This window comes from Coturnix japonica, chromosome 13 (assembly GCF_001577835.2).
Source record: "Coturnix japonica isolate 7356 chromosome 13, Coturnix japonica 2.1, whole genome shotgun sequence".
Classification (NCBI taxonomy): Eukaryota; Metazoa; Chordata; class Aves; order Galliformes; family Phasianidae; genus Coturnix; species Coturnix japonica.
In genome coordinates, this window is record NC_029528.1 from 3,951,002 (window position 1) to 3,973,647 (window position 22,646).

At 46.4% G+C, this 22,646-nt stretch overlaps 1 protein-coding gene across 3 annotated transcripts in view; it reads right to left on the reverse strand.

Moving 5' to 3' along the window:
- COL23A1 (collagen type XXIII alpha 1 chain) overlaps positions 1-22,646 on the reverse strand; it is a 155,332-nt gene that overhangs the window by 129,981 nt on the left and 2,705 nt on the right. For all 3 annotated transcript variants that reach the window (XM_032447386.1, XM_032447385.1, XM_032447384.1), the window contains exon 2: positions 21,713-21,782. In XM_032447386.1, coding sequence (XP_032303277.1) covers positions 21,713-21,782 — 70 coding nt within the window. The remainder of the gene's footprint in view (positions 1-21,712; positions 21,783-22,646) is intronic.

A 22,646-nucleotide genomic window follows, 5' to 3' on the forward strand; every position in this document is an offset into this window, starting at 1 on the left:
GCTTTTACCCCAGCAGCACCTCCAGGGATGAAGGGGCTCAGCCCCATAGGTGCTCTCCATCCCAGGTCAGCAGTATGCAGCAGCATCTCTGCGCCAAGGACCTCCCCAAAACCCAAAGTGGACCACTGGCAAGAAGTCACCAACAACTTAGACCTGCATTAAATGATTTCTACTGGTTATACGTCATTAAACCCACGCAGACCTGCAGGACAGGACAACCACCAATTTCAGAAGGCCCACTGCCCTGGCATCAAGCAGCAGGGAGCAATTCCTGGGCAACTGCATCACCTGCCTTATTTTGTTAAGAAGTGAAGGCAAACAGGCCTGACACAACGGCAGTGACAGCTCCAGAGCCTTCTTCAATCAGCATTTCAGAAGATCACTTAGAAAATAACGTACTGAAGTAGAGACAGACACAGCTTATTTGCCTGCACTAGAGGGTTATCAATAAAGACTTCACAGCACTGCTGCTCAGAAAGGTTGCAGATGCTCCGTATGTGGCAGCATTCACAGTCAGGTTGGATGGAGTCCTGGGCAACCAACACATGGCAGGGGGTTGGAACTGGATGAGCTTTAACGTCCCCTCTGATCTAACCCATTCCATGATTCTACAATATGATCCCATTCCATGTAAGTGCCACATTCAATGTTGGACTATCACCCACGCATTCCAAACTCTGCAGAGGCAACAGCCAAGTGCTACAGAACACTCCCACCACATTACCATATTAAACCACCAAGGAAAAATAAACGCATCTGGCAAGTTTCTCTCTGAAAAATGCATCACGCACAGATGCTCTCAGCAAATTGGATCCAGTCGGTATCAGACTGTGCATTCAGTATTCAAGTACTAAAGGATGGTCACTTGAGAGGAAATGGATGCGCTGTGATTTTACTGATGTTTTACAGTTGATCCAGGTATTTTCTTAACTGGGAAGAATCACTGGTCAGGAAACACCTCCCCTGCTAATGTTCCTAAACGAACTCTATTTGATAACAGTACACTGATCTAAGAAAAAGTCAGGCAAGGATTTAAGTCAAATCATCATAGAACCACATGAACTGGAATCTTAATGCTATTCAAAAGAGCTTACTAAGCATTGCTTGAAAGTGCAAGTATATCTTGTGCAAGTAGGAAGTTCCTACTTCCTTGTGAGGAACTGATACAGTGAAACCATGGTGAACTCTGAAATATCTATTTTCTCAGCAGTTTGATTGAGAACCAAATGGGTGACAAGGACACTGCAGCTCATCAGCACCTCACTACCTGCTTATTTGAGAGCTATATTACCAAGAGACCTCACTTATGAGCAAGGACCCCAGAACTGTTTCTGGCAACCAGAGCAGCCTCCTGGAGTGCTTGATCTTGCCCAAGTTCCTAAAACATGAGAGATTCAAACACCAGGTGGGAGCAGTTGGAGAAGTCTGAGAACTGTTCCCTGGTTATCCATGTCCAAACATGCACTTGTAAGTTTAACTTGAGTGTTACCTTTTGGTATTTCTGCTGTGGATAATGATGACACCGGATTCTGGAGCTGCCAAATTGGCATCTTCCATCCAGAATTAAAAACCACAAAGAATAATCACATAAATCAGAGTCAAATATCTGTGACAGATTTTTACTTTTTAAATAATAGAAAAGATCTCATCTTCCCATTCACAGGCGCCTGCTTGTTGATGTGCCAAAAAAACCCCAAACACCTATAAAACTTAATTAGACAATTAACTACATGAAGTAATGCTAGAAATGAATCTTTCCATTTTCTAAACCAACAGGTCCTCAAATGAACCACAAAGATAACTGTTAGTCAGCTCCTTCCTCCAGCCAGTCTATGAAAATAAAGTTACTCTCCACGTTGGTTTATCCACGTCCAATTCAATTAGTACGAAACCTGTATGAGAACCACATCCCGATGTTTGCTGCCTGCAAGAGTAAAAAATCACTGATGTGGATCCCAGGCTGCTTGCTTAGGCCAGCAGAACTGCCTGTCATTTATCTCACAAGCACATGGCATTCTGGCACAACACAGGTTAGGAGTTTTTAAAGACATGTGATTTACCTGAGGAGCGCCCTGAGGGGTCAGTCTAGCATAAAAATACACTTCTCATAAAGGTCATAGAAAAAGGAACATCTGCTGATGATGATTCAACTCATAACTAATCACCATAAACAGTTATTAAATATCTCCCCACTAAAAATTGTTCAAAAGGAGTAGTCCCTCCTCATGCATAACAATGTCATTATTCATTTGCTGATCACAGGAACTTCAGGAGAAACAAGACTGCAGTTGGAGAAAGGTATCATTTTCCTCAACACAATCACAGCAGTGTCCATCAGGTTAGACCATTGATTAGTGCTGGCAAGACTTCAGCTCAGATGGGAAACGCTCATGGTATACATGAGGGGAAAAAAAAAACCACCTCATCAATGCACTCCATCTTTTTCAACTCACTCTTCGAAGCAGAACGCAGCTCTTTGTCTTTCTCCCAACGTTTTCCCTTAGGATTGAAGCCAGGCATGCTCATCTGCTGGCCAGTTATGGACCTGGCAGAAATGAGGCTTCATGAGCATTCATGCTCCAAAATAACCCATTCCCATTTAGGGCTGGCCTGCAGCTGCAGGCCCCCAACTCGCCATACCAACAGCAGCCCTATCACCTGCATACCAAGCAGAGCCCAAAGCATTGCAGCAGAAAGCCTAGTAGATATCTGAGTAACCTTCTATGTATTTGTGCAAGGAAGTGACCTGGACAGAACCATAAGGAAAAATAAGGTGAAAGCCAGAGGCAAAGCAAAAGGGAAGAAGAAGCCAGCAGCTACCAACTCTCTCACAGCACAGGATGGTAATGGTTACTTTCTCAGAGGAAGGGAAAATTGGATAAGGGAAAAGAAAGTCTGACCTTACATGAGATACCTTCAGGGGCACATCACAGCACTACAAGGGATTCTGCCGTAGGCTGGATAAGTTACTTTCTTTGCAGATTTGCAGCAACTGGCCTATGGGGGAAGGAAGAAAGGAAGGAACATTTGCTGCAATAAAACCTACCCAGCAATCAAAGGCACTTCAGTGCATCTCAAACTCAGCTGCAAAGCAGGTGGAGATGTGAAACCACTGATGTGGTCTCAGGAGCGAGGTGTTAATTTCATGACTGCAGATCTGCAGTGTTATGTCAGCTTTCAATCACACCTGCAAGCCCTGAGCAGCATCATACACTGCCACTGCTTGCAGGAGCACACTGGGGCAGACAGGCATGCTGCTTTCATGCAGTCCTAGCACCTTCCAATGAGTGCAGGAAGTCAGTACTGTGTTTTACTCCAAGGAGCAAAGGACCTGTGTTGTCAACTATTTATCTTACAGGCTGCCATATTCCTTCTCTTTGTAAAGAAACAGAGCGTTGAGGGAACAAGAGGTGCATTAATGCAAACAGGGACATTTTCAGGTCAAAATTATCCATGCCATTTATTTTTCTAAGCCAAACTTTTTTTTTTCTAAGCTATTTTCCTCGTGGCTAAGCAATAGACACATTAATTAAAGCATCTGTTCAACTCCGAGGTCAGAATTAACTGAAAGCCTTTTGGTACTCAGAAAAAGAAAACTGGAAACCATCCTAAGCAGAGAAAATTATTCAGCTCGCTGGATTTCTCACTACCTATTGCTTCCTGGGGATAATTGCCTTATGTTAATTTAAAGCTTAAACACCCCAATGCATTTCTGCTGCAGTCCACATACTAAGGCAGACTTCTGCCTCTGCCTTCAGCCTCAGCACTTCTGGACATCACACCTGCAGATGCCAACACAACAGACTGTCCTGCTGTCCTTCTTGCTGCACCCCTCCCAGAGCCCAGCACTGGGACAGCCTGCTGACTTGACTGTGTAGGTACTCGAGCACACTCGGTCTTCTCTCCCCAACTGCAAATACCAGCACAGATAAGTACACAGAACTTCATCCACGTCTGAAATACACGTGGTGCTCGGAGTCTTACAGACACAGCTAGCTGTGAAGCTGTGCTATTTGTTAAAACAGACGTAGGATGATCCCTTACAAGCAAACCAATTCATACCCAACTGGACTGAAGCCTGCCTGGTGAGGCAGAAACACTCAGGACTATTTTATACTAACACGTAAAAGCCTTGGACGTCTGCCCAACACGCTTACAAGTTATTACATCTCTTCTTTGGTACTGCATGTGCTTTGAAGGAAGAGAGCAACAGGGAAGCAAGATCTTGCCGAGTTTTTGCCACCATTAAAGTAACTGTTTTTGTTAAATCCATCCAGAAACCCAGTTCTCCCATTATTCAAGCATCACTCTCTGGAAGAGAAAGCACGTTGTTTTATACTGCTACAGCCCTCCTGTGTATAGGGTAGTGAAAAGTCAGTCCGTCAGCAGGTAGATCAGTCCAGGCTAAGCAGTACCATAGCACAGAAGGCATGTGCAGCAGAGATGCATATCATGTGTGCAAGCAACAGTGTGAGAACTCACGTGAGCACAATTTCTCGTGGTTAAAAGCTCAATCAGCTATTGGGTTTTGAACTTTTAGGTATGTGAAAGCACAAGGTGCCTGCCTGAAGAATTCCAGGGACATTAAATAATCATAATAATTGGTGGACACGATAAACTCAGTTCTGTAAACAAATGAGTTGATATATTCATACAGGAAGCATTCAACAGCATGTCATCAGCTTGAGTCCTAAGTCCCAAATTAAGACAGACATTTTTGCACTTAATGATTCCTGCTTTAAGCTCACAGCTACCTGGAGTGCTGCAGCAAACCCCGTACTCTTGGGACAAGAGGTCTGAATCACATCCATGGAGCAAAGCATAGACCATAGCCAGCTCTGAGCATGGGTTCACACATGAGTAATCTGAGTTCTACAGAAACATTTGCTTACGTTGTTATTTCCAGTCACTGCTCTCAGTGGGAAGCCTGCCTTTGGCTTTCTGCAATAAGAATCAGGTGCTGTCAGCCTGCTGGGACCTCGGGATGCAGCCGCCTGCTGCTGGGTACACAGCCCCTCTTAACCCAGGCATCCTCAGGCTGCAGCAGACCTGATACACTGCTGGAGAGGCCCCACCATGCCCAGCCACACAGCTCCAGCTTTTTCCAGACGTTGTACCCCATGCATTGCTGCTGAGGGGAAGATGTGATACAACCACCATTACTACTTCCAGCAACCGCAATGCAAACTGTACCAGCACCGAGCTTTGATGAACATATCCATCACCTACTTATGTGCAGTTCTATTCGCCTCACTGGACTCTTCTTACAACTTATGTTACTGTTGAAATTTACAGCAAAGCAGAAGCCGTGAGAGGGGCTTTTTACATTGCTGGTATGAGGTTGGGCATCTCTGCTCCATTGGAACAAGATCTGTGTGCCTGCAGCCAAAGTATACCCTCTTTGAAGCCACAAGTCAGTGCCAATATAAAATCTCCTTTTTAAGCTGTAAAAATGGACTTTTATGAGGTCCGAACTACCTGTGTGAAATCCAGCCATCACATCAGGAAGCAGAATTTAATCCTCTCTTCCCAGCAAGAGGAAGAGTTAATGTTTTCCTTGGCAGTTAGATCTGTTTCAAATACACTTATTAGGAAAACCACAGCTGGATAGAGGTGAAAAGGTGCCCTCTCAGAGCAGATCCTATTTGGTGTATGTAGCAAGTACAAAGTTCATCTTAGCAACATAGAAAACTAAGACACTCTTCCAGCTCTCAAGAAATTAAAAGCTTGATACAACAGAAGCTTTAGATGTCACCCACAAAGTGCTTTGAGTTGATGCACAGCCTTGGACATGCAGATCTGGGCACTCAGATGTGTTTCTTTCAGCCCTTCTGCTGGAAGAACAGTCCCTCAGGCAGTCCCTTCCACCACACTATCCAACACCTTTTGTAGTCTGACATCCTGGTTAACCAAAGAAATGAGTTTGGCCACTGATCCTAACCACATTCCTGAGCAGCAAGAAAATAGCACACACCTTTCCAGCTGAAGGCAACGTGAAGCTCAGCTCAAACCATCTCCAGCAGCTCTCCTCATTCAAGAGGTTATTTCCCATGGAAGTTTGTGACTCTTCCAATAGCCACGTGCTGGGCAAAAGGGCATTAAACTGTGCCAGCTGGAGAAAAGCACCACAGCTGGTGAGGAAATCACTCCTCAGAAGAAACGCACTCAATCCCATATAGACAGACATTAAGCTGTACGTGTTTCCCAGCAAGAGGACGTTGTGCACATTTGCAGAGTCTGATGCCACCCAGAGCAGCTTCTGAGCTGTACTCGGTCCTTGCTCAAGGCATACATTAAAAAATAACAAAGGAACAAAAAGATTTGTTCTTCTCGGGTTAGACGCTGGCTGCTAAAACACATGTTTGTCTGAGTTGAGGGCATGGAAAGTTTCTGATTTTAAAAGGAATTAATCTGTTTAACACAGACTGTATTAATTACGGTTTATTGCAGAACTGTATTCTGTGCTAGAAAAACACCACCACATATTTATCAAATTTTAACCATGATTATTGTTTTATTGTTTCATAAACTTTGAAAATGTCATGATCTATTTCATCTCAGACTTCCCTTTCCATCTAGAAACCATTACATAAGCTCCCAGAAGAAGCCAACCCTGCTGCACACGTATGCACTACAGGACTCTGTTTGCAAGGAAGATTATCTGCAAGTGATTCTCATGGAGACCAATCTTCACAGGCATTCTGTGAAGCCAGAGCTAAATAAGAAACAGGGTTTGCAGAAGATGATACTTTTTCCTGCAGGCAAAAAAAAAACAAACAAAAACACAACAAAACAACAGGGGGTGGGGGAAACACAATCAGTACGTTAACTATGGGAACCTATGATGCCAGCAGAAGCACCAGAGAAGCCTTGCTGTGATTCCTGATGCCAGAGCTCTGTGGAAGAGCCTTTAAGGAACTCATGTCCAACAGCACGCAAAAACCCCAGCAGTTCTCTTGGTCAGTATTTAACTGGCACCAGTTACATTTACCAGATTTACCAGACTGATCACAAGGACTTGCTATGTTCTCCATCTTCTTTTGCTGACTTTCCATTCTCCACTGGGACAAGGGAGCCGTTCAGACAACAAAGGCTGTCTGATACTGCCTACAGTTCCCCCAAGAGCTACTGAACTGATGTGACACCACATTGAAGACATTGAGCTACAGGCAATCTGAGTGTAAAAGTCTTGCTTTAGTTGGCCCAACATTCACATCCCACTGAGAAATAGAGATGGCCATCGCCACACTTCTTAATCATAATTGGGCCTATATTAATGATGTGCAATCTGGGGATTGTAGCAGACTCCGAAGTGGGGAATTCTTTCCATCCTGCCACCCGGGAGCTGTGACTGCACACAAGAGTTGCAAAGCAGCATGACCAAGATATTGACAATCGACCTTAAAGCAGTGAAAGACAAGCATACACTGGGCCACCAAGTGTAGTGCAGGCAGGGACTCACCCTCCACCCGGACTCAAGGGGCTCAGAGAGCCAGAGGCCATAAAGCCTTCATGCCAAAAAGCATCCAACACAACAACCGGTCAAAACAATTCATGAATTCCATTCAAGCTCCATTTTTTCCTCCCAGAGAAGTATGCTGCACCAAAGAGCCTGTTATACATGCACAGAGCCAGGATGCTTCATTTTAGGAATAAACAGCCACAGGGATTCCCTCCAGCTCCCTAGGCATGCTCCAGATGTGCAGAAGATGCTCTACTGCTGGGCTGCTGCCTTTGAAGAAGCTTGTGTACTACAGCAAACAGACTCAAAAGCATTTAAGAAACAATCACTCCTGTAGGGTTTTTTATCTTTTGTAGGTGTTACGCGTACTTCCTACCTCTCCTGGTACAAAAGGAATTAATCCACTGCTCACTAAACCAGCAGGTGGAAGAAGCCTGTCCCCTGCAGGAAGGTAACAGGGAACAAGACTCAAAGCAGCAGTGCTCTAACAGTCACATCTAGCTCTGCCTTGAACACCAGCAACTGGACGCCTGGCTCTCTGACCACATAACAAACACGTCAAAAGGTTCCCACTGCTCAACCATTAAATACACTGCTGCGTGTTCAAACAGCAGTTCCACCATGCCATCATTAAGACTTGCCCTGCTACTCTTAAAGCCCAAAGTTTGATGTTAGCTGCTAAGTTCTTAAACAATAGAATTTACAAGTGCAAAAAAATAAAACCAAAAAAAAAAAACCCAAAAAAACCCACCTTCCCTTCCCATCTCCTTAAATTTCTCTATCTGAAACAGTTTGCTGGGATTTCTGCCAGGATCTGGTGGAAAGTTTTCACATCTGGGCTTTACCAATTAAAATGCCAAAGCCAGAGATTATTTAGGGTAATAAGAAAAAAATCTGAAGAAAGGCCACACAATTTTAAGAGCCATTCTTTGCTGAATTACGCCATGACCATCTCCTCATTTGATATAAGCCAGTATTTCACATACTGAATATCACCAGGATCCAACCAGTTCCCAACTTTGCTGCTTTGACACTTTCTCACCCCAAATTCCATTCTCCTTCCCCAGCTGCCCTGCTAGTAACAATGCCTCGAGCATCCCAACACCAATTCTGCCACAGGCACAAACAATTTGATCTCCTGTATTAACAAATGCAGTTCAAAAGGTGAATAGCTGCAAAAAGCCATGTTTATTAGGGCCTGGCAGAGATGGCACATCACATCTGTGTCCTTCAGGCACGCATTTCAACCACTAAAGAGTGTTTCTTGAAATCAGATTAACTATTTCAGATCTCAGGTATGGTCAGGCAAACAACCCCGTAGTTTAGCACAACAGTTTCCCATTCACCTCTTGCAGACCTGCAATGGAGGCTGCAGGCTTGCAGTGATGTTTACAGCAGACTGGTGCCATCACAGTGATGTGCTCAGCCACAGAGAATGGACACTGCAGTTGGAAGGGTCCCTGCAGAAGAGGTGCAGCACATCACCATGAACTAACTCAGAAAACAATTTCCCCCTGACAGCACTACTCAATCCTGCATCTGATTTCTTCTGTACTTACAGGCTGCAACGCAAACATCAGTTCTGCTTAAAGTGCAAGCAAAGCACAGCTTTGGACAGCAGCACCCACACTGAGAGCTACAACCAACAGCTTCATCATCTGGTAACGTGAACCAGAGCAAAGAGGAAATTATTTTGGCAGAAGAGCAGAGAACTGGAACTGAAAGGTCAATCTATTTAAAGAGTGGTACCACAGCATTACAGAATATACAGTTAAAGCACCTGCAGGAAATATGATATTCTTCTAGGTGATCTGTTCAGCACGGGATACCACAACTGGACAAACCAATGCATACACTGGTCTAATAAACATCTCTCAGTCCTAATAAAAGCCTTTCAACCCTAATAAAGAATAAACCAATCTGTGAACAATAACCAGAACCAATAATGATCAGCAAGAGCTAGAACCAGCACTGACTACAACCCAAGGACTAAAGGTTACATTCCCACCAGGGGCTTAACTCAATAGCACAGTGGTAAAGAGCAGGAGCAGCTCTGAAGGCTTTTGGAGGAGGAAGGGCTTCTGACCAAATCCCCATCTTCAAACAGCTTGCTGCAAAGATGCATACTTCTGTTCTCTATGGTTTATTCACTGCGGTTCCCTCCTGCTTCTCTGAGAGGGGAAAAGTTGTTTGACTTCGTAGCAGAAAATCAGGAAAGGATTCAAGAACAAACCAGCAGTGATCAGCAGATGATGAGATGGAAAGGAGTGAATTGCAAAGCAAATTCACTCTTGTGACCAGTTTGTCTGCAGTGTTTAACTACAGACTACATCAGTTCTCCCCCCAGGTCACACCTTATCCAAGGTGAAAAACATAGATGGTGAAGATTTGTCATCTTTTGTTCTGAATATTCATATACAAACCGATTTTGAGAGGGTGGGAAGCCCATGAAGGAAATAGCAGTCTATGCTTTTTGACATGCCAAGGAAGACATCAAACCAAGAGGGCTTCTCCAGCCCCGAAATATCTGGAGACAAAGAACTTCAGCTTGCTATTCACTGTGATTTTTAATGAGAGCTGAAGAGTTGCACGTGAACATAAAGTAGAGGCTTAAGTGATAACACATTAGTGATGTTTATACACATAGACCAAACCCTAACTAAAGATCCAGGCAGCAGAACATGCACATCTTTGCTGTATTTTTACCTAAATGAGCTGAAAACAAAGCAGAATTTGGCTGCAGCTCTCCAGCTGATTGGAGCTGTGTGCAATGCCTGGCACTAGAAAGCTTCAGTTCAACTGAAACACTCGTGGTTCCAGCCAGCAAATCAGTCTGTGCTGCTTAAATATACATTGTATACACACACAAACCCTCTCTGACTTGAAAATAAAACACAAACAAACACGCAGCACCCTTCAAACTCCGGGGAAGGACCCCCCCATCCTTGCAATAGTCACACAGAGGTATTCAGAACGTGGCCTTTGCATTTTCCCTCCCTGGAAATGACAGCCTCGATTAGGACTTGGCTGCACAAACCTGATGAAGCGAAACAAAAACATTTCACAGCCCGCAGCGCTCCTGGCTCCCCTTCAGCACGCTGGCAGCCAGGAGGAGGACTCAAACCCTCCATCCCTGGGCTGGGCCCAACCACTCCATCCCCTTCCTTTGCTGCTTCCAGCTTTTGCACTTAAAGCTATTGGAAAAACACCAGTTGCCTTTAGCGCATGGTATCAGTCTATACCTCCAGTGCTAATGGCTGTATCGACCACAGGCCCATCGCTTTATCCTAATTTGCATAGGAACAGCTGAGAGCCACACTTCAGCTGGCCCCATTCATTTTCCCTTGGCAAGCATACAACCCACGCTGAAGAAAGTAATGGCCTAAAAACCCAGGGTCCCGTTTTACACAAAGCCAAGCTTTGCAGACTTCTTCCAAGCATAAGGGTCTGAAAGCAGCTCGGCACCAACAAGCTCAGCACCACCTCCGTGCCTGCCTCCAGCCCCACAAATGGCCACCAGCTCAAGCTTCATCAACACCAAAAAGCAGCAAGTTGCAATCAGCAATCATGGTGCTTCACAGAGCAACACCCCCTTCCAGATCCAGGGTTTGTGCCCCTTCCCCGCTGCATTCTGCAGCACCCATCCCAGGCAATGCTTCCTTCATCCAAAAGGGTTTGTTCTGCCTCACTGTAATGGCTCTGCACACAAATAACAACAAAAACAAGCAAACATAATGAAAGCAAAACAACACAAAGACAGTAGCACACACACATAGCTGAGTTGGAAGAGCTGCCACAGGCAGAAACCAACCAGCTCTATTGCTAACTTGTCTTCCCGAACAGAAAACCAGAGGATTTTCACTCCAGTACACTCTAACCCCCCCATCCCATAACCCAAGAGGAGAACCAAGGAAGAAGAAGGAATCCAGGTATTTTCAAACATTTAACTCCCCTCTTCAGGCAGAAAAGGCCTCAAGTAGCATTAACAGAAACACACATAAATTCTCACTTTACAACCCCTTCCCAAGAGCTGATAAATAATAAACACCATGAGACTCACCACAGAACCACGTCCTGACCTCCTGGAAACCACAAGCCCTGTTCAGTCTGGTGATGAAAAGCTTCATGGCTGCTCAGAGGACAAACTTGAGTCCTCCCAAGTTGACCACAAGCACAGACTGCCAGAAGAGCAAAGGGAACCCCGAAGCATATCTGGGATGAAGGCAGCTCACCAGCTGTGCACAGTTACTGGCAAAAGCAGGTGAGAGCAGTAGTTGTTAATGCTGCATAGCAGCCACCTGTGTGCAGAGAAGGGGTAAACAGCTTCCTCCTCGTTACAAGAAAAGGGAGAGCAGCTGCCCTGCTTTTCTTTCTGCCTTCCCTGAGATATTCAGAAGAAAGAGAAAGCTCTTAATGTCTTTCTAGGCTTTTTTAGGAAAGAAAGCAGCAGTTTGGAGGCAGAGAGGATGCAAAGGGAGGTGTGAGGGGGCAACCTAACAATGCAAGATCAACATTACAAGCCATGAGTCCCAGCCCCTCCAGGGCAACTGCAGCCCCCTCTGCATCCCTAGTTGGGGTCAGCACTGCTCTTCTCTCCGTGGAAAGGGATTGTGAGCTGTACAGCTGAGAGGAAAAAATGTTGTGATCTCATCAAATTTAAATGTGCTTTTGGGCTTTTAAAGATTTAAAGCTTTAACATAAGCAAGTTTTTAAGTCTACCAAGTGTTTCTTATTACTTAGCTCTGACAAGGATGCTGTGAGGCATTGAGAGGTCCAGTGCTCCCCACTGGGGCTGCCAGCACATCAGGCAACAGGAATAGAGCACTCCTTCATGTGATGATGCTACAAAATGGGATTTGGGTTCCCAAATGACACAGCTTCAATGTGTGCTTCCCTCCGTGACTGCATGCAGTTTTACACCCAGGAAAAAGAAAACATCTTCGTTTGGTGGCAAAAGCCAAAGTCCTCAGGGAACCTGTGCCAGGCTTGGCACTGCCAGCTCGATATGGTTACTCTGTATGGGATTTCTGCCAGAGGCACTGAGCTCATTGTGTAAAGCGGCTGAAATTCAGGGCAATAAGGGCACAGAGACATGTGGCAGTGACACAGCCATGGGGAATCCCAAGCAAGCAGCTGAGGACTCTAAAATAAGATATCAAATCCATTTTAAAGTAACACAGATTGACAAAACTCTTCAAGCCACACGTAATTATCAGCTCAAACCAAATCAGGATAGAGCCACCCAGTGGCACCCATTTCCCACAGTGTTATTCCCCAGGGATAGATGGGCTCCTGTCACAAAGTCATCCATCAGGGCCAACCTGGAGCAAAGAGGAGATAAGATCTACAGAGCAAACCAAGAAACAACAAACTAAACAACAACAACAACAAACAAAAAAAGCAAACAAATGAAAAACAAAAACAAGAGAGTAAAACCCTGTAAGAGAAGATGGGTATTTATTCACCAAGGAGAAAGAATGTGCTTATCTTTCCTCTGCTCTTCTGCATTCATTGAGTTCTGTTTTGCACATTTAATATTAACAAGCAATAGTGAGTGTGTATGTATACAGAATTACACAAGGGATGGTGTACACATGAAGGGCCTTCTTCCTTATGAACACCACCATGTGGCTGAAGAGAAATGTGGGGCTCCATTGCCAGGAGGTAGGGGGTGGAAATGTCCCTTGATGTAGTGGGGCAGGGAAGATGGAGAAGAGGTCTTCCTACATTCAGATTCTCTCATGAGCTCAAAAAAGGTTTTTTTTCTTCTTGCTAGATGCCAGGTGCCTACTTTAACAAAACACAGCCTCCCCCCCTCTACTCTTTGTTTTTTTCCTTTCATACAAGCAGAGAAGCCTGGCTTTTATCAAAGGCCTGAATGTATTCTTGTGTCACTATAACCAAAGGGAACCAAACCTGGGATGAGGGCAGGGGCAGACCCCCAGGCTGCTGTCACCCCAGTCTTGAGGACTAACATTTATGCAAAGCCCTGCAGGACTGAGCTGAAAAACCTGTGTCATAGGGCACAAAGTTCAGGAAGAAAACTTTAAATAGTCCCTGCACCCGTGACACAGGAGCCAGCAGTACATAGCCCACTTCCAATAGCATGTTTCACATCTACGCACCTCCAGCAAGAACCAAAACAAAACAAACCCAACAGTTATTTTCAGACAAGTGAACACCAGCTGTCAGTAGCCAAGAGCCAGGATTTCTCTTAAAAAATCAGACATAGTTTCCTTACAACTTCCTATCAAGACTCATTATTGCAATCAGTCACACCCTCAGGTCCCACCAGTGCCGTGCTTCAGTCACTGGACAGGGACCCTGCACAACATGGTTGAACATATTTAAATGTTTGCACAGTAGGGACCCAGGAGCATCATTATTTGGTAGTAGTTACTGCCAAACTTCCAAAATGTGAGTCAGTTCATATCAATAACAACTGTTCTCATCCTTCAGACTGATCTTCTGGGGAAAAGGGAAAAAAAAAGGAAGAAAAACCTGTTCAGCATCTCGCCCAAACCCTTCAATTTCTCTTAGCACCGAAGCAGCACAAACCCACTCAGTCCTCCTGCACTGCCTGCCTTGTGCTAGAGTAGTACAAACAGGGACTGTTCAGACAGCACCAAACAGGGAGAAAACCCAGACAAACTCAAGCCAGAAGGAAACATTTCCAGATGTACTGTACCAATAGACCTCGTATGCACTACTATTTTTTTTAGAGGTCTGACCACAAGCGTACAGATGGTTGGGAACTCCACTGAACCTATTTAATTCTTCTTGGTAAATACCTCCCTCTCCATGTCATGCTTGCTGGGAAATAGCCTAAGAGCCTGGGGCACCAGAGGTCCAATGTATGTGTTGTGCAGAGCATGGGTCTGCCCAGGGCTGCTGGGCACCATGCGCTGCTTACTGAGGACCACAGTCATGCTATGAAGAGGCCAGAAAGAAAAGGGAGAAACGTGGGATTTCTCTGAAGTGTGTAGGAACCATCCCATGTGGATCTGGAGCCAAGTCCTCTGCAGGAGCTGTCTTGATATGAACGGTCCCAACCAAGTCACACCAGTGGGTCCCTCCTGATGAGCTGAGGATTTGGGGAGGTGTTAAAGGAAAGGAGCTGTGAACCTGAGCTTCCGCACAGCAGGGCTCATTGCTGCAATGATTCTCCCCAAAGGCAAAGCATGTGGGTGGCTTCCCACACCACAGACCAATGGAGCAGCAGCTGCTTTGTGTCTGATGCCCACCCTTTGCCCTTGGGTGTCTCTCATAGGGAGTAAAAAGTTAATTTGTATTACACAGCCTCTCTGAGGCAAAGATGAGCTTCTCTTGGCATCCAAGTCTGGTCATGATTGAAGTCATTTTTCAAAGCTGAACCATAAAGTCAGATGCAGTTCAGCAGAAGCCAAGCTCTCTTAATGTCTTAAATAAATAAATAGTCCAGATTTAAACTGTGCCAGAAACTAGAAAGAAATGCAACCAACACAGCTCTGAATCTCTACCCTAACCAATATTCAGCATGGCCATAGAAATTCCTAAAAGATGAGCATAAGTTCTTTCACTAATACCCCTTTCAACTTGTAGAACAAGGTGGGCTTCTGGTATCAAGTTCATATTTAATATTGCAACAGGATCTCCTCCATGAGTCCCTCGTCTGCCCTCAATCATCTCACACCTGTGTTTTCTAATCCTTTTTGTCCCACCATCTCTCTGGAAAAGAAGCACAGCAGCACATACTGAGTGGGCAGGGGGAGATGCGGGACTGACAGTGCCACCCCCTCAGTTTTCAGTAGCTCTTTGGTCTGCTCATACAGAAGCTCAGTCCATCTGCCTCAGGGATGAAACCAAAGAAGCACGTTGTCTGCCAAGTCCTGGTGTTCAGCAGTACCTCAGCACCAGCCTATCTTCTGTCGCGTGATAAAACAAAGACTGACGGTGATAAACACAGAACAGGTGGAGGTTTAATTAGATCACCAAACCATGTGATTGCGACCTGCGGAGCTATACTGATACCAATGCTTGCACCCACCACAGCCCAAAAAGGCACTCACCTCCCCCAGGGCTGGATGTACAAATTCTGGGATTACTATGGGGTCACAGCTGGGAAATGATGAGAATTGTTGCCTCTTGGGTCCGATTTAGAAAAGCAGAAAGAAATCCATCCTTTTTACTGTCTAGGTTATCACAGCAAGACAGGTGCAATTAAAAAAAGACCAGCACCTGACTGTCCCCTCGTGCTGCTTCTCTGTGCAGAGTTACCACAGGGACCCATCACTCAGAGACCCCCATGTGATCATTGCAGCAGTGGGCTCCTACATGGCGCAGCACCAGCCCTGGGCCATCCACGGCCACCAAAATCTCTACCACCCCTCAGGACTAAGGCTGGGATGCACTGAGCTCAGCAGCTACTCGAGATCGACAATTTTCATGCTGTAAAATTCCTACATACTTTAATTAATGCAGTTTCAGCTAAGAAACCCTTTGGCAAAAGAAAATCCTGCCTCGTTGCTCCATTCTGCTGGCAGAACTCAAACTGACTTCCCAAGAGTCTCATGAATGAAAGCAAAAGGATGGGGCAGTTGTAAAACAAGCAAGCTCTCCAATGGGTTTGACCAGATAACATGTAGATAAGCATCCCTGAGACCCCAAGGTCTGTTTCTCATGCCAGGAGGTGCTGGGGGGAGAGTGTTTGGACAGAAACCTGCCATTGTTGATATGGGGATGGAAGGTGGCTGTTCTGCAGAATCAAAAGTGCAACTGGAGGGAGTCACAACCATAGAACAGAGCATCGCAGAGCAGAAGCCCAACACGAATTGCTCTGTTTTCATGACCGACACAGTTTTCCCCCAAAACCCACCCTTGTTCTTTGTCTCCAACAACTCCAAGCCATCAAATGAACTCACTCATCATATTTATTGGCTTTCCCACTCAGCCTCTTCGCATCTTCCAAGAGAAAGAAAAAGTTCACTGATCTCTCTCTGCTCCTACATCTGACATAATACCTGGAGCTTTATGATCCCAGCTGGCATGAGCAGTGTTTGGCTCATCTTGGTAACACAGCAGCAAGAGTAAAGTGCATCGATCCATGTGTGGACGTTGTCTGGATTCACACCCACGTCCACATAAGCTGGGAAAGCGGCACTTCTTTGTGAACAACTGTTGCCACATAATTACTTGCTTCAAATCCTCCTAGGACTCGTCTATAGGCAGCTTTGGGTCTCACTTACAAGCTACAGTGCTCCCTCCCGTAAAAGCATGATGAGGTATGAGCAGATCTGGTGACACGATAGCATGCCATTTAGGTGCCAGAGTTCAGAGTTCAGTTTATTTTAAGGAAACTCTTACAAGAACTGAAAGGGACTCTCTTGACCAGAAATCTGCAAAACAGCCCAAAGTCTACTGATAGATTTATCCTTCGGGGGAATCAACCCAGAAAGATAACATCAACACAAAGCACACTGGGTTTGGAACATGCTCCCATCCTATAGCACAGAGGATGGATAGAAGATGGTGGCACTACCAAGACAGCATGAAGACAGAGCAGGTACCAGCCAAGCCAGGCTGTTTTTAGTATTCAGTTCTGCAGAGCCAAATTGCTGCTCACATGGGTGACAGCCATCCAATATTTGACCATGAAATAGAAGGAAACAGCCAGCAGGTGATGGGCAGCTTCCAGGTAATGAGCACTGACACAGGGTGCGCCAGTGCCTCCCATTAGGACCAGCAACAATGATGAGGCTGGCAACAAAAATACCACATCTGGATAAATGACTTCATATGTCAAGACAAAGATACAGTTACACAGAGCTTCTCCTAGAGGATACGGTGGTCGTCAGGTTTATTTTTGTAGTTTTCATTACACTCCAAATAACTTGAGCAGACTTAGAAAAAATAAATGTTCAGAGATTTCTCCCATCGATGTCACCATTTTTAATTACTTTTTGCTGACGTGGTCTGAAGACTAATATTGCTGCAAAACGCCCAATTCCTGGTGCACTGCTCTGGACCTCAGCACTTCCAAGGCCTTGCAAAGCTTCAGGGCAGCAGTGCCCGGCTCAGGCAGCCCCAAGCAGCATGGAACCCCTGCACACATGGTGTGCAGACACAGCTCCAGATGTCCTCAGGGCCTTCCACCAATACCCAAAAGGGACAGGGATGGTCGCCAGGAAGGAGCTGATGAAACATAGCAGGCAGCAACTTTTATGCTCAAGGAGATGCAGAGCAAAGCAGCATTTTCCCAAGAGCTGCAGAGATCTGTGATGGGATCGTATTTTGAAGAGCTAAGATTTGCAAACGGACCCATTAGAAAGGGAGTGCCTGCATTTCTATGGCCCGTTCTATCAAAAGCCCTTTGCAGCCATTTGTTCATCATGGTGGATGCTTTAATGAGCTGTTTCTGGGTAACTTTTAAAAATCCTGGCGCAGGTTTTTCTACGCAGGAAAGAATTTGGGTTGTTGTTTAGTGCAAGAAAATTCTGTTTATATTAGTACTGTGATTATAGCATCCTGGCCTCCTGTGGGCAAAGTCAGACCGAGGAACCAAACCCTGATGAAAGAAAGTGACTGGCACGGCATGGAATGGAAAGAAGATCTCATAAAAGCTGAGGTTAGAAGGATTCGGAAACATTTTAAACCTTGAAGACATTCAGAAGTCCTTTTCTCATTCTAAATTAAAGAAACTACAGAAAAGTTCCTCATCCGAATGGCTTCAGTGGGTAGGAAACCATGTCCTGAGGTTACAGTGATTACACTTGAGCTCTGTAGATGCAATGCAGCTCGGAAAGGCAGAGATGGCCACTAATTTCAAAACAAAACACTTTCATTTGATAATTTTCTACATCTATTTAACCGCTGTGAAAGAGCCATGATGACTTACAAATGCACAATTGCAGACCCAGACATAGAAACAGAAATAGCAGAGAGAGCTTCTATCACGCACGAGTGCAAAACAAAGAGCCCGCGCTGGAGCTCAGTGTATTGCATTTGGCCTGCTGGAAAACATCTGCCATTTGTCAGGGCTGCAGAGCAAACAGAGCCCTCTCCTCCTTGATCTCCAGCAATTAGGGAAATTCTGTTGTGCTAATTACCTGGGGAGACAAAGCAGGGAGAAGACAGATAGCAAGTGACACTTGAAGACAACATTTTACACCAGTAAAAATGAGGCAGAGATTTCAAGTTGCTGGGAACCACAGAGCAGATGTTCCCAGCAAGATGGAAAAGCCCATCCGCATGCTTTAAAATAGAAAAATAGTCATTCAAAGAAAAAAAGTGCAGTGGGAGAAGCCTCTGGCATTGCTGAGAATGCAGAGGTAAGGAGGATTTTCAGCCATCGGTTCCCCCAGAACACGTGGTTTGAACTGCCCACGATGGAGCACTGCAGGCTGAAGCCCCACTCAGCCCTCATGTTGCCAAGCTGTTATTGGGAAATATTTGTCACGTATTAACTGGAACATCAAATTACCACACTGAATATTTAACACTGCTTTGCAATATATACATACGTTCCAAAGCATACGATAGCTTCTCATCATGGATTCAAGATGAAGACGGGGATATGCATCTCCCAGCAGCCAGGAAATCAGAGTTTGGGCTTCTCAGCAATGCTGAGCACAAAGCCTCAGGAGCTACAGCTAAACAAAAAGGCACGCGGCCGCAGCAGGCACACAGCTGTGAGCAAGGTGTCTGCAAGCACCAAGGTTTAGTTTTGCTTTTAGCCCACCTCCACTTGCTCCTGATCTGAAGACTCTCCTAAAGGCAATGTAAACAAATGCTCCTGCACCTGCTGAGTTGGATCTTATGGGGAAGGCGATGTGAGGACCCCATCCAGGGGGAGAGGCTGAGCGTAGCGCGACGGGGCGTCTCTGCACAGCAAACCAGGCCTGGCTCAGCGCACGACAACAATAAAAAGACTGAGCTGCTGCTGTGCTGTGAGCCAACATGTGGGGACAGCCTGTCCTCAGCCTGGCCAGCACCGGCAGCACGCAACGGCTGCAGACCCCAAAATAGCTGTGAGCACTGAAAATTGGAAGGCTCCGCTGCTCAGCACTGCTGGGCCACCACCTCCACCACCCCAACCCTCACCACTGCTGGGCCACCACCTCCACCACCATCACCCCGCTGCTCTCCATAGAGGGGTCAACATCATCACCCCCCTCCTCACTGCAGCAGCGCCCACTCTGCACTCCTCACATAAATTCCCAAACGATGAAGAAGTAAAACTGACACAAAGTGTGTCGTCCCCCCCCCACTCCCCCATCCCACAGTGCTTTTGGTGAAGCAGAACAAATCTCCACGCATCCCTGTGAGTCCCACAAATGCAGGTGCTGAGAAAACAAAGACTTTTCTGAGCACCCCGAACATCAGAGATGTGGCAGCAGGGTTTTTTTAAAGCTCTTTCCCTGTTGCTACAATATTGTATGATCGGGATTTCTCTGTGGCCCTGATGAAACAGCCGGGCCCCCTCTGCTGGCCGCCAGCCCCGGCACCTCAGCATCCATCCAGCCCAGAATGAAGCAACAAAACCCCAAGACAGACTCCATTTAAAGCAAAACGGGTCTTCTCCAAAACAAACCCAGAGCACAGCGGAGCTGTGCAGTGCCGCTCATCCTGGAAGAGGCAGCAGCTGCCATGGCTGAGGTGCCAGCTTCCAGTTGTGGGGTTGCTGGATCCTTTTGTCGGGCAGATGAGCTGGGGCGGAACTGTTAGTTTGCAGTTTGGCACCGAAGAAAGCATTGTGTGTAAAAGTTCCTTTAATTTGGTCCAAAATAGCTGTCAGGATTCAGGACTGCTCCACAGCACATCCCCACCTCAGCACAGCACTCAGCCCCAGAGCAGAGGGGCCCAGGAGCAGCCATGGCCACCCCAGCACTCCCTGCCCAGCAAACAAGCACTGGGCTCACAAATTACCTGGGCATTCGTTGTTAATGTCTGTAACGAGCAATTCAGCAGCACGTGGGAAAGCCTTCCCCCTCCTCTTTTCCCCCTATCTCTAGACTAGCAAAACCCAGTGACCCAGAAGAGAATTGGGACCTTCCTGGCAACAAAGGAGCTCTTAAATCTCAATTGCTTTCTGCAGAGCAAAGGAAAAGCCCCTTGACCACTTAATCAGGCCAGCAGTGCCCCTTCTGCATGGGCCCAGCAAGCCGCAGCCCACAGAGCCAAGGGGCTGTGCCTCAGAGGGCAGGAAATCAATTTGTCCATCGGCCTCCAGAGAGCTGAAAGCAGCCCTGGTGTGACCAGTGTGGTTGGGTTCTAAGGCAGTGAAGCACACGGGACACCCACAGCCTTCCTGCTGACAGCCTGCTGGTGCCACTGCAGCAACACACTGCAGAGAAGCATTGATGATATATTTCCAAGGCCATTACATGTCATCTTATGGGGGGAAAAGCCAAACCAACCAACCAACAATACACATCTTTTCCTGTGCTGAGAGAATGGACAAACACGGAGCATCCTGCCATCATTCGTATCCAGGACGTCAGGAGAATGTCAGATATTTGCCTGCAGTGCTCCTGCATGTGACAGGCAGGGTGGGTTTTCTCTTTAAAAGCAGAACCGAACAATCTGCTGCTCTCAGGGCTTTGTTACAGAGCCCTGCATTCATCGCACAGCTTTCACCCATCTTTCACTACTTCTATAGGGAAAAAACAACAACAGAGAAGGTTGGAAGTGCCTCAGCCCGGAGTCATTCATGCCATCAGTGTGACAGCACAGCACTCACTGAGTCTTGCTATAAATGAGATTCCTTGACAAACGAATCTAAGCTGTTTATTGTTTCCAAGGAGCGTGCACTTCCACGGCAGAACAGGAAGTTTTGACAGTTTAAGAAGTTCATTAAACTCTGGGAGGAAATCTAAACAATCAACGACAGCTTTCATACAGCAAAGCAGCGCTGGGGACATCGCTCCCTCCTAAGAGCAGAGAGGCTGCAGCTTTTAATTATCACACTTGCATTGAGCCGCAGTGATTTTGTTACTGCTTCTAAATTGGTTTGGCCCAACACCCGGCGCTCACAACCGAGCAAAGCAGTTCATACAGCTGAGGGTCGCTCTGTCCAAACCTCCAACTCCTTGATCCGTATGCAGGCCATTGCAAGGAGGTGGAAGAAAACAACAACCCCCAGCACAAGGCAGGGATTCAGCTCGGAGAAACATTTTTTACATGGTGTAGGTGAATACAGAGCTGAGCATCAGCCCAGTGTGCCGGCAGCTCCCATGCAGCGCAGTACAGCTGTGCTGATCCCTCTGCACTTACCTGGTGGGCACATGCAGTCTGACGGAGCCTCTCTCACCGTCCGCAGCTTCGCGAGTCCTTCGCCCAGCTTCTGTTTGGAGAAGGAATAAAAACAGCCATTTAGGGAGCACGTTCTATCTCAGAGCGTGCTGTGTGTGCATGCCAACAGCCCCAGCCTCCAGCGCGCTTCCTTTGAGGGAGAGGCGATGGTTTCACCCTGCTGTGTTCAGCTTTGCAGGACAAAGCATAGAGCAGCACACCAAATATTGAACATTTCAAGCAAGGACCCTCATTCTGCAAACCCCAAAGTCATTTGTGCCAAGTCCCACGGGTTGGATTCGTGCATGTGCACGGGACAGTTATCAGTCCCAGGTTAAGTCCCGTGTTGAGCTTTCTCAATGCATTTGTTGGCAGAAGCAGTGCTGCAGAGAACCCTGTGCTGCTCCATTGGCCAAAGGCAAAGTGATGCAAGTGCTGCTCTGCAACCAAGCACAGCACTGCAGGTCACATTGCAGGGGATGCTCACACAACACCTGATGCTCCTGATTTTGCATTAATGCTCACTATGGCTCTCTTTAGGAGAGGGGCAAGGGGGTGACAGGCAGACACTGCTCACACACCCCCAGGTCCACCTGAAGACCAACACGTCGCCATTGGAAGGAGAAGAAGTGATCGTTGGGACTACTAAACCACGTATGAATTCCCCAAATCTGCCCACGTGGCATATTGCACACAGATGTGAGCACATTCTGCCTGCTCTCTGAGCCAACCGAAATGTTCGTGCCTGCGTTTAGGGCAGCGCCAAGCTGGAGTTAATGAGCCCTGATGACAGGTAAGTTATGTGAGCTCAGGCACAGCACTCATGGCTGGGGCTGCCCTGCAAGAGTGGGGGCGATTCCTCTTCACCCACAATCATTACTCTCCAAGTCCTTTGGGAATCCTCTGACTCACCCAA